This window comes from Porcisia hertigi, chromosome 34 (assembly GCF_017918235.1).
Source record: "Porcisia hertigi strain C119 chromosome 34, whole genome shotgun sequence".
NCBI lineage: Eukaryota > Euglenozoa > Kinetoplastea > Trypanosomatida > Trypanosomatidae > Porcisia > Porcisia hertigi.
The window spans coordinates 370,426-383,998 of NC_090593.1; the positions used below are offsets into that span (position 1 = coordinate 370,426).

At 56.4% G+C, this 13,573-nt stretch overlaps 5 protein-coding genes across 5 annotated transcripts; all 5 read left to right on the top strand.

The window, feature by feature from the left end:
- Nucleotides 1–719: 719 nt before the first annotated feature.
- On the top strand, nt 720–3,776 carry JKF63_01683 (uncharacterized protein; the record flags this gene model as incomplete). Its single annotated transcript, XM_067897729.1, has 1 exon — nt 720–3,776. The coding sequence occupies one exon, from the start codon at nt 720–722 to the stop codon at nt 3,774–3,776; it is 3,057 nt and encodes a 1,018-aa protein (XP_067753886.1).
- A 1,009-nt stretch (nt 3,777–4,785) lies between these two features.
- Nucleotides 4,786–5,265, top strand: JKF63_01684 (uncharacterized protein; the record flags this gene model as incomplete). Its single annotated transcript, XM_067897730.1, has 1 exon — nt 4,786–5,265. The coding sequence occupies one exon, from the start codon at nt 4,786–4,788 to the stop codon at nt 5,263–5,265; it is 480 nt and encodes a 159-aa protein (XP_067753887.1).
- A 1,687-nt stretch (nt 5,266–6,952) lies between these two features.
- JKF63_01685 (uncharacterized protein) lies at nt 6,953–7,825 on the top strand (the record flags this gene model as incomplete). Its single annotated transcript, XM_067897731.1, has 1 exon — nt 6,953–7,825. The coding sequence occupies one exon, from the start codon at nt 6,953–6,955 to the stop codon at nt 7,823–7,825; it is 873 nt and encodes a 290-aa protein (XP_067753888.1).
- A 1,231-nt stretch (nt 7,826–9,056) lies between these two features.
- On the top strand, nt 9,057–9,422 carry JKF63_01686 (uncharacterized protein; the record flags this gene model as incomplete). Its single annotated transcript, XM_067897732.1, has 1 exon — nt 9,057–9,422. The coding sequence occupies one exon, from the start codon at nt 9,057–9,059 to the stop codon at nt 9,420–9,422; it is 366 nt and encodes a 121-aa protein (XP_067753889.1).
- Nucleotides 9,423–11,238: 1,816 nt separating this feature from the next.
- Nucleotides 11,239–13,560, top strand: JKF63_01687 (uncharacterized protein; the record flags this gene model as incomplete). Its single annotated transcript, XM_067897733.1, has 1 exon — nt 11,239–13,560. One exon carries the CDS (start codon nt 11,239–11,241, stop codon nt 13,558–13,560), a length of 2,322 nt encoding a protein of 773 aa, XP_067753890.1.
- Between the last annotated feature and the right edge of the window lie 13 nt (nt 13,561–13,573).

Sequence of the window (13,573 nt, forward strand, 5' to 3'; positions counted from 1 at the left end):
GTAAGCTGCACGTCTGTGAACAAACGAGCACTTCTGCCAGTGGCCGATTCCCTACCCGGGACCCCAACCTTGGCTGTGTCGAATCTTTTTTTTTTGCCTCCTGTTTTCTCTCACCTTCACGCACGGAACCCGTACAACAAGAGGGTTCAGCCTTCGTCGCAATAGTATCAACGATAAGTCCACCGCGATCAACAGAGTACGCAGCGGATGGGGTGCTCTGCTCAAATCAGTGTAGTGCGTCTCGTGTCTCCACCGTTGGTGAAGCGCAGCCGGTGTCGCTCTTTACCGACAGGAGGAGGGGAGGTGTGGGTCAAGCGCGACCACCTCCACTGCACTATGTTGCCCCTCCCTCTCCCTCTCTCCCCCCCTCCCCTACCCTCCACTCCCACTGATCTCGTTGTCGCTCCTCTTTTTTTTTCTCCTTCTAACATCTCTGCTTGCTCCGTTGGATTTATCTGCGCGATGACTTTTTATATTCGGCGCCGGCTCTTCATCTGCACACGCTCCCTCCGCTCCTTTTTTTTTCTCGACAGTGGCGTGCTTGTACGAGGGTGTGTGCCCGCACATTATCTGTTAATGATTGCTCGAGAAGTGTTCGAGTACGCGCGGACACAAGTGATTCAGGCACTGGGAGACAGGTGAGAGGGAGAGCCCCCCCCCCCCCCCAAAGGTGGTGGTGTATTGTACACCTGGAGGCGCTCGCTTACTGCTCAACTCCCATGCAAAGGTGGAGCAGAAGAGCTCTGTGTTGCTTTGCGCATCCAAGCGCAGGGGTCGCCGCGGCTGGATTGTGTCGTTATGGCGCACGCTGTCGCCACGTCCCACACAGATGCTCTAGCGCTTGTGCTGCTGGTCGTGTCACTTTTTACTCAATGCAGACGGCAGCACGTGATGTGATCAGGTGCCCATCAATGCTGGGGGCTGCCGCGGCCGCCACCGACGCGTTTCATTCTTCGCGGCTGCTGCGCATTCCCATAATGCCGCCGGTTGTGCGCCTCAGAGACGTCATGTCTTCATCGCGCCTTTCTTCTACTACCTCGTGCAGAACTAAAGAGGATGTTGGCGTCAGTGGCCACGGCGACATCATGGATGGGGTTCCACCTGGTCTAGCGCGTGAGCTTTCTCTACTCTCGAGCGATGATCTCTTCCAGCGTATTCACCGGTTCAGTCGCTCGAACTTCGTTTCTGCACAGCGACCTCTACTCTGTGCGCACCTCATGGAGTTTAGCAAGCCGCAGCGCTTAGCGACTGCTTCTGTCAAGACAGTTCAAGACCACCTGCAAGTTGCCCACGCGGCCGACATGCACGAAGTATGCATCGAGCTCTACCACGCTGCCCGAGAGCACATGCCCGCCGCAGCGCTGGTGCTTCGATCCTCAGGTGCGGCTCCAATGCGCGTCTCAGTCACCGCACTCGGACCGCGGGATGTCAATGGGCATGTCAGCACGACGACAGCGACTGCTAACGGTACCAACTTGGCCACCGATAGTGCGGTACTTGTGAGCTCTTTCGTTGTGGATAGCGCGTACGCCACACAACACACCCCGGAGCTCACACGAATTGCCTCCTACTGTGTAACGCAACTACTCGCGCCGTTGCATTCCCAAGCGCATGAGACTCTCACCCGAGATGTAGGCCCCTATAATGCGAAGGTTTTGCAGTCGCTGGCGGTTCGCACACCACGCGAAGTGGCAACAGAGCTTTCGCTGGTGCGTTGTTTCTGGCGTGCGTTGTGTTTGGCAGAGTACTACAAGTGCGCCGAGGCCACCGATGCACAGCCGGTCCAAGGGAGTAAGGAGCAGGCACTCGCTGACGCTCTGACGATCCTGGAAGCGTGTCGGCAGGTGGCCTCTGTGCGGAGGGATGCTGCTCTGGCTATCTCAGCTACAACAGTTACAGGAGCCCCTTCTCCGTATGAGAGCGCACCCTACTTGAGGACGCCACCAGTGCTATCGGAAAGACAGTCTCCAGAGTTGTTGGCAGAGGCACTACACTTTGTTCGTTACGCTTCCCTTGGTGACGATGGCGAGTTCGCCCTCTACCAGTTCTGCAAAGAGGAGGGGATCTTGTGGTCACCCCAGCCGCTGTCAGGGAATGCGCGGCTTGAGGTAAGTGATGCCTCCTCATCACTGTCATCTGCGACGACAGCTAGCGGCGCAAGCACGCTTGTGTTCCACGAGGACGAAGTGCAGGTCTTCTACGCCGCGCTTATCGACACATGTGTCGCAGGACAGCTTGTCCCAGAGGCGCTGCTCTACTTCACCGAAGCGAGGCGCCTTCTCCGCCTCCCACCACTTGCGGACGACGACGACATCGGTGCGGAGACGTTACTGCTCCGCGGGGCAGAGAGCGGAGGAGAGCCTCCAATCAACAGCCCGACGGCAAGCGCCGCCGCAGAGACGGTGTCAAGGGCATGCGATGCTGCGTCGCCTGCTCCGCCAGTACCATCGCCGCCTTCCCCTGTCTCCTCTTCCACGAACAGTCATCTGACCAGGTCTGGCCCTTTCCCTCCACAGAGCCACTCATCGACCGTTCCTGCCGGTCTGCATAACGGCCATATCGGCGTCATGCCCACCACCAATGCCTTTTCCCTGACCGAGTTCCTTCTTCACCGACTTCTCTCTATGCTGCAAGCGGCCAAGGACAACCACCATGTGGTGCGTCTTGCGCGAGCGCTCCTCTCGGCAGGAGCTGTCTCTCAGATTAGGCCGCATATATGGACGCTCTTTCTCATCTCCGCTGGCGCCGTCCGGGCGGCGGATGTGGTGCTTGCCGTCTACGGCTATGCCTTGGAGCAGCTGGCTCGTCCTGCAGGCAGTGATGGCAGTAGCGGCAGCGGCTACACGACCGCGGAGCGATGTGCCATGGAGTATCTCTTGCAAACCTCACTCAACGCTCTCTCCAAGTGCCAGTTATCTCGCTACGAACAAGACTACCTCCAGCCCGCGCGTGAGGCGCAGCTACTGCAGTGCACGGACGAGTTCTATTACAGCTGCCTTTTGCAAGAGGCACACAACTCAATGTGTCCGGCACAGCGGGCGGCCGAGGTTCTGGCAAGAATGGAGGAGGCTAAAGTGCCCCTGACGACGCCGATCGTGTCACGACTGCTGAAGCTGTATCTTCGTGTGGAAGCTCCCGAGTTCATTACGGTGTACCGCCATGCCGTCGATGACCTCCGCCTGCCGCCGCGCCCTGTGTGGGCTGACCAGCTTCTTCTGTGGGCCGACCGCCGCCGCTACTTACTTTCCGCCGATGACCGGGAGTACGTTGTGCAGCAGCTGTTGCGTTCCAGGCGAGTGGCTACGGTGGCTGACCTTCAACCGCTACTCGGTGGTCTGCGCACTCACTTTGCCCTTCTCTACTATGATCACACACATGCCGCCCGCAAACAGTTTCTCAGCGACGGCTCAGTCCCTGAAGTGCCGCCGACTGTGACGGATTCTCGTGCACATTTTCTGATGACGCAGCCAATAAGCGTCCAGCGCGGTGTCATGGCCTCGTCGGGAAGTTCGTGGGTGTTCACCGGCGTGTGTGGCGAAGAGATGGGTGATGAGGAGACGGAGAAACATGGGGTCTTGCCGCGCATGCTCGGCGATGCATCTCGCCGCACTCTCTACGCCAGCATCGCGGAACTGTCGGAGATGCCGTTGCTGTTTCCTGCCCTCGACAGCACTGCCAGCGCAGGCGACTCGGAGCGACTGCACGACGGAGCACTTCGTGTGTACTTGGCCGATGTCTTGGGGGGACTCCAACGCTCCTCCAACCGTGTGATATAAAGACCAGTAGGGAGTGGTGCCGTGCCGTGCAAGGAGGAACAGCTGTGAGTGTGGAAGAGCTAGTGACGTGTGTGTGTGTGTGTGTGTGTGTATGTGTGTGTGTGTCGGTCAGTCAAATCACTACACCGATTCGCGTATTTTGTTGTATTATGTGCACAGCTCGGGTGGATTTGCGTATGAGCTTATCGGGTCTTTTTACACTTTGGTGGGGCTTCCACTCTCATCGCGGCGCCCCACGGGCTGAGCGCTTCTACGAACAATACGGTTTCCTTGTTTTGGAAGCCTGTTTTGCCCCCCCACACACACACACACACACACACGAAGACACGCTACTATTACCACTTTGTTTTTTTTTGTTTCTCGTGCGCGAAGAGCGAATGCCCCATACTTCGAACGGACGCGGAGGATCTGCAGTAGTGTGAAAATTGCGTGTTTCATTTTCATTGTCGCCAAATTCACAGCACCACCGCGCTATGAGAAGAAATCAAGAAAAACAACTCTCGATTGAGTCCACGCACATGTTGGACTGCGACGGCGCGACGGGAGCGCAAAGCGTCAGTGCTGCTTCGGTCAAAGGTAGGAGAGGTTTGTCTGATGAATTTCCACACAATATCGTTTTGGATATATATTATATATTTTGCCGCCCCATTTTTTTTCTTTTTGCGTGCGGGCGCCTGTGTGTGTGTGTGTGTGTTGTACCCGCTGCTGTCGAGGCCGCCTATAGGACCGATGGCCGGACCCATGTGTGATGAGATTTACTTCTCATGTGCTCCTCTCTCTTCGTTGTGAGCCTTTTCCATACCCCCCCACCCCCTCCCCTCCCCTCCCCTCCCCCCTCCCCTCCTCCCCTCTTGACGTCTCTCCCGTTCTCTCTCTGCAGTTACTTTGTTTGAAGCAGCAGTCGCAAAGCAGGACAATCCCAGGCTGGGGTGTGGCGTAGAGGACACCTTTTCGAGCACCATTACACATTCACACCAATCCTCACCGCTGGAGAGAGGGGCACAGCAGCATGTCGGGCCACGACGACGACGACGATCTCCTCAGCCTCAACCTGGGCGATGATCGTGAGGAGGGTGATAGCGGTAGCGATATCAACCCTAGCGGCGCCGATGAGGAGGACGAGGAAGGAGGCGAGCAGCTGCCCGAGGACGTCGCTGCCAACGTCATCTTATCTGGCAACGCGCAAGCCGCAAAAGGCGCGCGGGCCCGTGGTCTTAGCGAGCGCGTGACAACTGCAGTCATGACAAAATATGAGCGAGCGCGTGTACTGGGTACGCGTGCGTTGCAGATTAGCATGAACGCCCCGGTTGCAGTGGCTCTCGAGGGCGAAACGGATCCCTTGACGATCGCCGTAAAGGAGTTGCGTGAGCGCCGCACGCCACTTATTATTCGTCGTGTACTCCCAGACAACACGTATGAGGACTGGGGCGTCAGCGAGCTTCTTGTCGACTTTGATCGCCCGGCAGATGAGCGCTACACCAACATCTAGGGCGGCTTGTATCTGTGCTTGATCGTTTTATGCGCACTTTGACTGTCGTCCCCTCTCACCATTGGCTGTAGTTGCCTTCTGATCGACACACACACACACACACACACATAGCGGGGGGGAGAGAGAGGAAGAGAGAGAGACGCCCCATAGGGGAAGACTCCGTGTGCTGATTTGGTGTTGATCTTCGTGTTGAGCATTGTGTGCAGGGCGCCGACGTGCCAGTCGTGACTTGGTGGATGCGGCGCAGAGCCGACTGTGGCAAGAAAACGCCGAGAAATGGGCGGTAAAAGCAGAATTAAAAAGGAAACAAAAAACAGTGTGGGGCCTACTTCTCCACACACACACACACACACACACACACACACGCACCCTCTCTCATGACTATGCAGAAATCGACATAAAAAAGCGTCACTTGACACACCAAGTGCGCTCAGTAGCTGAACGACACGGGGTTGTTGGGCTCGAGAAATATCTGCAGACTCGAGGACCCCGCCTTTTTCTCAGACAGGCTCAAATACACCCACGCAGAGTTGCCGCTGCACTGTGGCTGGGCATATTTGAGCCTTTCACTTCTGTTTGTTGTTCTTCCACCGGTGTTCACCAATGGACTGCAGCAGAATGATATCGGCTGTCGACTCGTTTTTTTTTTTCTTCCACCCTTACGTATGTTGCGCATATCTGTAATACTGCGATGTCCTTTGACATCACAGACTTCATGAGGGTCTGCACTACCCGCGCTGCGGTGGAAGGTCGAGCACGTCTTTCCCCCCTTGACAATGCCGAGCTTCTTTTGATGGTGGCAGAGTCAAGTACCTACAACAGAGGGAGGTGAGGGTCATGTAGCGCCACGTGTGTTGGGGGTACGGTCCTGGGTAGCGCGTTGCGTCGGAGCGACGTCCAGCCGTGCGCCGGTCTGTGGCATGCATGCGATGGTGGGGAGGGTGTCGTGGTGGCTGATGTGTGTCTCACCCGGCCCTCATTGCGCCCACTTCTGGGTGTTGGGTGTGGTGTGGAGGCCGTGCCCAGAAGACTGTGTGGGCATTGGTGCAGCGCGTGGGCGCACGGCCGCGGTGCGCCCCGCCCGATGGGTCTGTGACTTGGCGGGGTAGGGTGCCTGTGTGTGTTGTGTGTGTGTCTGTCTGTGGCTAAAGTGTGTATTGTGCGTCGGAGACACCGATCGGGGAGGAGGGGAGGGGGGGAAGAGGGAGACGCCATTTCCCCTTCGAGGTGTCATTTCGGGTGTGTCGTGGCCCGCCTGTCCATTCACCTACACGCTAGTACAATCCGCTGTGACTTGGTCGAGCGTCTCTGCTGTGATGAGTGCGCCACCCCTTAGTGCATTTCTTTTGTTTCGCGTGATTGTTGTACTTTGAGGAACAGAGTTGGGGTGGGGGTGAGGAGGAACTGCGTATGCTGCGCCCTGTGTCGTTTCGCTCTGCTCTAGGCTGCACACCATTGTTGTCTATCCCTGTTTGAACGCATCGTGATTGGGCAAGCGAGGGGAGCCCCGGAGGTTATCGCGTAATGGATATCGGTACGCCCTGACTGTCACACTTTCCAGAAATTCTCTTTTCTCCAAACTTTTCTGTTTAAGCTCCCTTGGATGTGCGTCAGCGCACGTTGCAGTCCGCATATCCCCTCCCATAAAACTGTTTCCGATTTGTTTGTTTTCCCCTAGCCCTCATTAATGACAACTCCCACTTCACATTGCTTAAAACGCCTCCAGATTGAGCTACACAAGCTCAACATGGAGAAGGGGCTCTCGTTCCAGGTGGGCGCTGATCCTCAGAACATGCTGCGCTGTTACTTTGTGATGCATGGACCCGTCGATACGCCGTACGAGGGCGGCCGTTATGTGGGGTTCCTTGAGATTCCGTTCGACTACCCATTTAAGCCACCTAGTGTGCAGATGTGCACCCCTAGCGGACGGCTGGCGACAGGAATGAAGATTTGCCTGTCCAACAGCTCGTACCACCCCGAGAGCTGGTCCCCGATGTGGGGTCTCCGCACCATCTTGATCGCACTCGTGTCTTTCTTTGCGTCAGAAGAGCCGACAACCGGGTCGGTGAACGCCAGTGCTGAGGAGCGGCGCAAGTACGCGGCGGACAGCAGGCTGTACAATGTGAATCGCCTGCAAGCGGTCTACAAGCGCGTATTGCCCGACGCCTTTGCCGCGGATATGAAGTTCATTGAGAATGTTGGCGTTACTCCGGGGGATGAAGGCAGGAGTAGCAGCGATAGAGATGAGGAGATAGCTGACCATGAAGACGCACCAGCTGACTGGAAACCAGAAACAGCTACACAGGAGTGTGTAGCACCAGGCGAGAGAGCCGCCGTTTCAAAGGAGAAACCGTCTGGTAGAGGAAGCACTGAAGCTCCCAACAATAAGACGGCAGCCGTTGCAGCTGCTCCCGAGTCGCCCTGTCTACATCGGCAGAGCCATCACAAGAGCGCTTCTGGTGCCATAGCCCAACAGGGCGGCCATCTGCATTGGCGCCGCTACGCTTCCCTTATTGTGTTGCTCGCTCTCGGCTTGGGTCTCCTGCGGCAGCTGATGTGACTCAGTGCAGCCGACATCCATCCCTAGGCGATGTTTGTTCGTCTCCCAAGGGGAAAAAGATATAGGAAGATAGCTGTTCAAATTTACTGTTTTTATTTCCCTCCTGCTCTGTCGTCGCACCTTGTCGTAGAGTGCCGTCAGGATCTTCAAGAGTAAATTGAGAAGAACGGCAGAGGCAGCGGGGGAGGGGGGAGGGGGGAGGGGGGGGGGAGAGGGGGAGAGGCGATAGACAGAGGGGAGAGAGGGAGAAAATTTCTCATGGGTTTCTTTTCGTCACATTTTTGTTAGGCTCAGTCGAAGGAAAAGAATGTCTGTTTTTACAATCTCAGGGATTGGGCGCGACGGCGCCATCTGCACATGTAGTCGAGGAAGGGAAGAGGAGGAAAGCGGTGGGAGAGAGACGGATCCTCCTATCAGTGCACTGCTGCTCCCCCTACCCCTCTCCGAGTAACAACCACGCTTGTTGTTGCTTATCAGCTCAGTTTTTTTCTTCCCCCCCCCCTCCCTCCCCCCCACCCGTAACTTCGGTTATGTTTTTCTGCTCTTCCTCTCCCTCCCCGTTCGCCTTCTCTTTGTGGCAGAGCCTCTGCTGCTGCTGCTGTGCTTTTTTTTATATGCGTCTTTGTGCTTGTGCTCATGTTCCCCCCTCCCTCCCCTCCACTCTACACACACGCGCCATGTGCTCTTTCTACGTGAATGAACTCTCATTTGCCAGGAGCAGACATAAATTACAGAAAGAAAAACAATCGTGATCTCATCTCAACCCCCTGTTCCCCTTACTACTCCCTCCCTCCCCCCGGCAGAACACTTTTGGCAAGTTGACTGCTTCCTCGGAGGCTTGTGCTACGCCTTATGCCGTTACACCCTTTCTGCTCTTGCTGACTGCACCCTCCATGAGCCCCTGCGGACTTGCAAGCAAGGGCAGACTTCTCCCACTGCTTTCTTTCTCTTTTCGCGTCCGTCGCACACTGTTCACTCTCTCATCCCCTCTCTCTGCCCCCCCCCCTCTCCCCCCTCCCCCTCTCCCTCTTCGCTCTTGGGTGCTGTTCACGTGATTGCTTTTTTTTTCGTGTGTGTGCCTCCTTTCCCCTTCCCTTCTCCTTTTTTTCCCATACAAAGGTTGAACTACACGTGGTTCTCTCTCTCTTTCTCTCGCGCGGGAATCCTCCTTCACACCCTCTTTTTCTTTCTTTCTGGCCGACTCCACCTTCTCTCCTCCAACGACAAGGAAATGATGCGTCGGGTCTGCAGCAACACCCTCCGTCGCAACGGCGGATCCATAGCCAAGCTGGTCGAGTCGAAGGCAGTGGCGCAACCCTCTCTTGTGGAGTCTCGTCGCCATTTGGAGCCGATGAGCGTGTGGTACCTCGCCTCGTGGACGTGTGTGTGGTGGTACTCATTTTTCTTCTGGCTGCCCGTGCTGTGGGCCGACATGATTGTCCCATCTTTTGTGTACAACAAGCTGCCGGTCATCCATTTCATCCAAGAGAAGCGGTCCGAGCAGAAGCTGCGCCGTGTGCTTGATGAGACCTACACGCAGTGGAGCACAGAGCTGGAGGCTTCCCACATTACCGATGCTATCTCTCGTACCTTTTAACAGCGACATAGGGACGCATAAAACCAGAGCGGGTGGGCGGGAGCGTGGTGCAAATAGGGGCGGATGGGGCGGATGGGTGGGTGGGGGGGGGAGCCGATTTCGCAGCGCTTTGGCACTGCCTGCTGCTGTTACCCCCCCCCCCCTCTCCCTCCCCCCAAATTTAAGGGTTGCTGCGAATGCGGTCGAGGGATCAGAAGAAAGGACTCGAACATCATGTGAGCGTGGAGGGAAGTAAAAAGGGGATGCTAGAGAGAGCGGTGTGGTAAGCGATGAATGCAGCGGAAGAGGAGGTCGTTGCCATCACTGTGGGATACGGAGACGCTGCAGAGCGAGAAAAGAGAGTGAGGCGGCGGGAGATCACTTCTGTGCAATATGTGTGTTGGTCATTTTCTCGTTATGGACACCATAACAACACACCATCTGGGCAGGGTTCATTCCCTGTTTCGTCTTCGCGCTGTTTGTTTCCTGTTTTATGCGTTCACCGAGTCTTCACCCCCTCCCCCTCCCCCTCCCCCCGCCCCGCCTCTTTTCATAGTAGTTGAAGTATAGGTTAAACGTTACACACACACAAGCACGCATATGGATACAAGTCAGAGAGCTTCTTCTTAGGAACGGAAGAGGATAGAAAGAAAAATGGAGCCAGTAACAACGGCAAGGCATCACCAGGCTCGTCGTGGTGTGTGAGTCACATCACACACACACACACGCCACAACGCAAAGGCAGAAGTACTCTGTGTGCGTGTGGACGTTACGTAACCTTGCTCTTGGGCACACTTGTGTACAGGATGATGGGGTTCAGGAGAAGGATGATGCACGCAACTCTTTTCTTCGTTTCCTCAAATCTTATGGGATCACTCCCCCCCCCCTCCCCCACTCCATCACGTTAACCTTGTTTCCCTTTATCTGCTGAGGGGGACTGGTTGGTTTTCTCGGAGGGTGTGCGCACCGTCCGGCGTGACGAGTATATTCCCGTCGGAGGACTCGCTCAGAAAAAAAAAACGGTCTCGGCCTTATTTTGGTGGGCGTTTCTATGATTTCGCTTGCGTCTGTCCTTCCACTTTTTTTTTTCTCTGTGCGCTTCTGCTCGTTTTTCCCCATTTTCTCACATTGTTTGCGCGAAGGGAGGGAGAGAGGGGTCTGAAGACCATTGAAATACACACATACACACACATATATGTGTTTTCTTTTATCGGTGCCCTTTTTCAAAAATAGCCACACCGATTGACAGACTTCTTTGGCGCGCACCAATCACCTCTTTGTTTTTTTTTTTTCTTCTTTCTCCCAGTCAGTTTCCCACTGCGTTGGTGCGCGTGTATGCGCCCACCTGCAGACGTGAAAAGAACCGGCCGCCCCCTTCTCACATTTTGTCTTTCTTCCCATTCACCGTACTTTGAAGCCGCAGGGTTGTCATTCGGGGGGGGGGTAGGGCCTGATGGAAGGGAGATAATCAACAGCTTGGCTACCATACACTCAAGTGAGGTCCGAAAGCCTTGAAGAGTCGTTTTGCTGGTCTTTTCGCTGTCTCCCCTTTGCCGCCGCCGCTCCACCCATCGGGCAACGCAGAGTTTTTTTTTCCTGTGCGATTTGGTTTGCTCTTTGTCCTTCGGATACATCCACCGACAAGAACGTTTCTGTCATTTGCAACTGCTGCGTACCCCCTCCAATTCACACACACACACACACACACACCACATCACAGTTGTGGAGTTGGCACACTCATAGAGAACCCCATTCATAATCTGATTGGAAGGGGAGGGGGGAGGGGGAGAGAAAAAGACATATTGGTACCCGCTTCTATCAAGGAATCACACAAAACATGAGCGACTTCGCAGCATGGCGGTTTGGTGTGACGCATCGTCCACAGTCTTCTTCCTCTACCCCACTACCACCACCTTGTGACGTCTACCCCACCACCTCGGCGGCAACGGCTGCTCCCCTACAGCCACTGCAGCCGCCCTCCGCTTACTCCTCCACCTCTTACGTTCCAGTGTCTTCTGCGCCCACTGCGCCACCCTTCTCAGCATCAACCCCAGTCGAGGTCAACGGCTGCATGGCCTTTACCTCACATTATAGTGAGTTGGACCATATGCAAAACGCGGTCTCGCATCTCCAAAATGTGCTGCGGGACATCTGTGAGACGGAGCAACATAGGGGGAAAAAATGGCTGAACGTGCAACCTTGTGTCATGCACGCGGTGAAGCTGCTGGCGGCTACGATGCAGACGCAATCTGAGCGAATGCGGCAGCTGGAGAATGCGGTGCAGCAGCTTCAGCAGAGCACAGCTGTCCTCGTGCGAGATCGTGAGGTCAAGGAGGAGCGCTATCGCCTGGATACCGCTGCACACCAGGAGGAGGTGAGCGATATGAATAGGCGTTTGGCTTTTCTTGAGGCTCAACAGCAGCTGCCGCGGCAGCAGTTGGATCTTCAAATGTCGGAGGTAGCCAAGGCGAGGTGTGAAGAGGCCATGGAGGCTCGCGTAGCCCCGCTTCGGCAGCAACTGCGGCAGCTCCGGCGCCGGCTGCATACGGCGCTGTCACGCCCACACTTAGCCCATTCCCACCGTCAAATGCGCTCAAGTAGCGGCTCATCTGACTCTTCCACTTCGACAGTTAGGGATAAGCATTACGTTGGCGATGATGACGCGGTTGCTTTACCGCGTCACCGCCGCGCTTCCGCCTCGTCTCTCAGTTCCGCCTCATCATCATCATCATTTGCATATTCAACAGCATCTTTGCCTTGTCAGCCCAGGGAGTTTGGGCGAGGAGTCAAAACTGTCACAACAGGTGGTCCTGCGTTCACAACGCCCTCCATTCCTCGAGGGCTGGCTTCAGCGACTGCTGCCGTTTCCCCCGGCACACAAAAGATGATGCGAGAGGTTCAGCGACTGCGACGGCAATGGCGCCATTTTCTGCAGTCTGTGCCAGCGGCACTGCACCAGGGCGAAGACCTCTTCTGTGACGTCGGTAAAGGCCGAGATGGCAGTGGCACCAGCCGTTCCCCATATCGTCACCGATCACACCTATCATCCAAAGGCGCTCGCTCTGATGTAGCGAACAGTGGCGTGGAGGGAAATACTGGGGGGGACATGATGAGCGCCACTCGTGGAAGTGTGCTACGGCCGTTTTGCCTCTGGGCGCCCCATTCATTTTCTCGAGTAAAGGACTCTGTCGAGTGCTCGCCTCACCCTAGGCGTGCACCGAGTGGCGCGAGCGCCGCCGCTTTCCCGTCTGCGCTGCCAGCTAGCGGCCGCCGACTTCGGTGGTACTGGTCAGGGGATGCACAGAGTCACTTCTCCACTGCGGTCCGCCGCGCGGAGGCCGGCCTCACTGCCGCGACACTGTCCAAATCAAGACTTCAGACGGCCCCGGGCGGGGTAAGTCCAGCGCTTCCTTGGACGGAGTGTCACGCATTTGATGGCCGTACCGACTGCTGGTACTGTCTAGGCTCATGGGCGACCTATCGGCGCCACTTACGCGAGATGGAGCAGACTGTAGAAAAGAATACGAGCGGCAGCATCGGTGATGCTCGAATAGGCTGGATGACGTGGACTTCGTCTCTCGTCAGCTGGCGTGATATTCCAACAATGGTCGTGGAGAGAGCTGGCATTTACATGGTGCGTGTGTGCCTCGTGCGTTACTGTGCATCAGCAAGCTTATGCAGTGGGGCAGGGCGGGGAGAGTCCAGCTGCCGGCACCACAACTGCGGTGGTGCGCTGACGCTGTGGATGAACGGTGTCGCTGTGGCAGGCATGCGTGAAGAGGTCACGCACACGCTTCTTTACGCGCACGACGTCACCTTTTCTGCTGGGGCTGCCTCACCGTGGCGGGCTGCGCTTGACAAATCACCCTGCGCCTGTGCTTCCGCAGGCACCACCAACCGTTTCACTTCCGACAGCCGAAGGCACACGCCCGCTTCTGCCTCCCGTGGCGGATCACCCGCGCAGCGTCGCAGCCACGGTGACATCACCGAGACGACTCAGCGCCCGCGGCCCTGCTGCGAGCCAGCGCAGCTGCACACGAACACCCTCACAGCCCATCTTTTGTTACCGGCGGGGGCAACGCTACAGGTGCGCTGCCGCGGTTTGCACGACACAAAGACAGTACACGAAGCCTTCTGTGAGTTCGAATGCCTCGTATAAAGTGGCCTCAAAT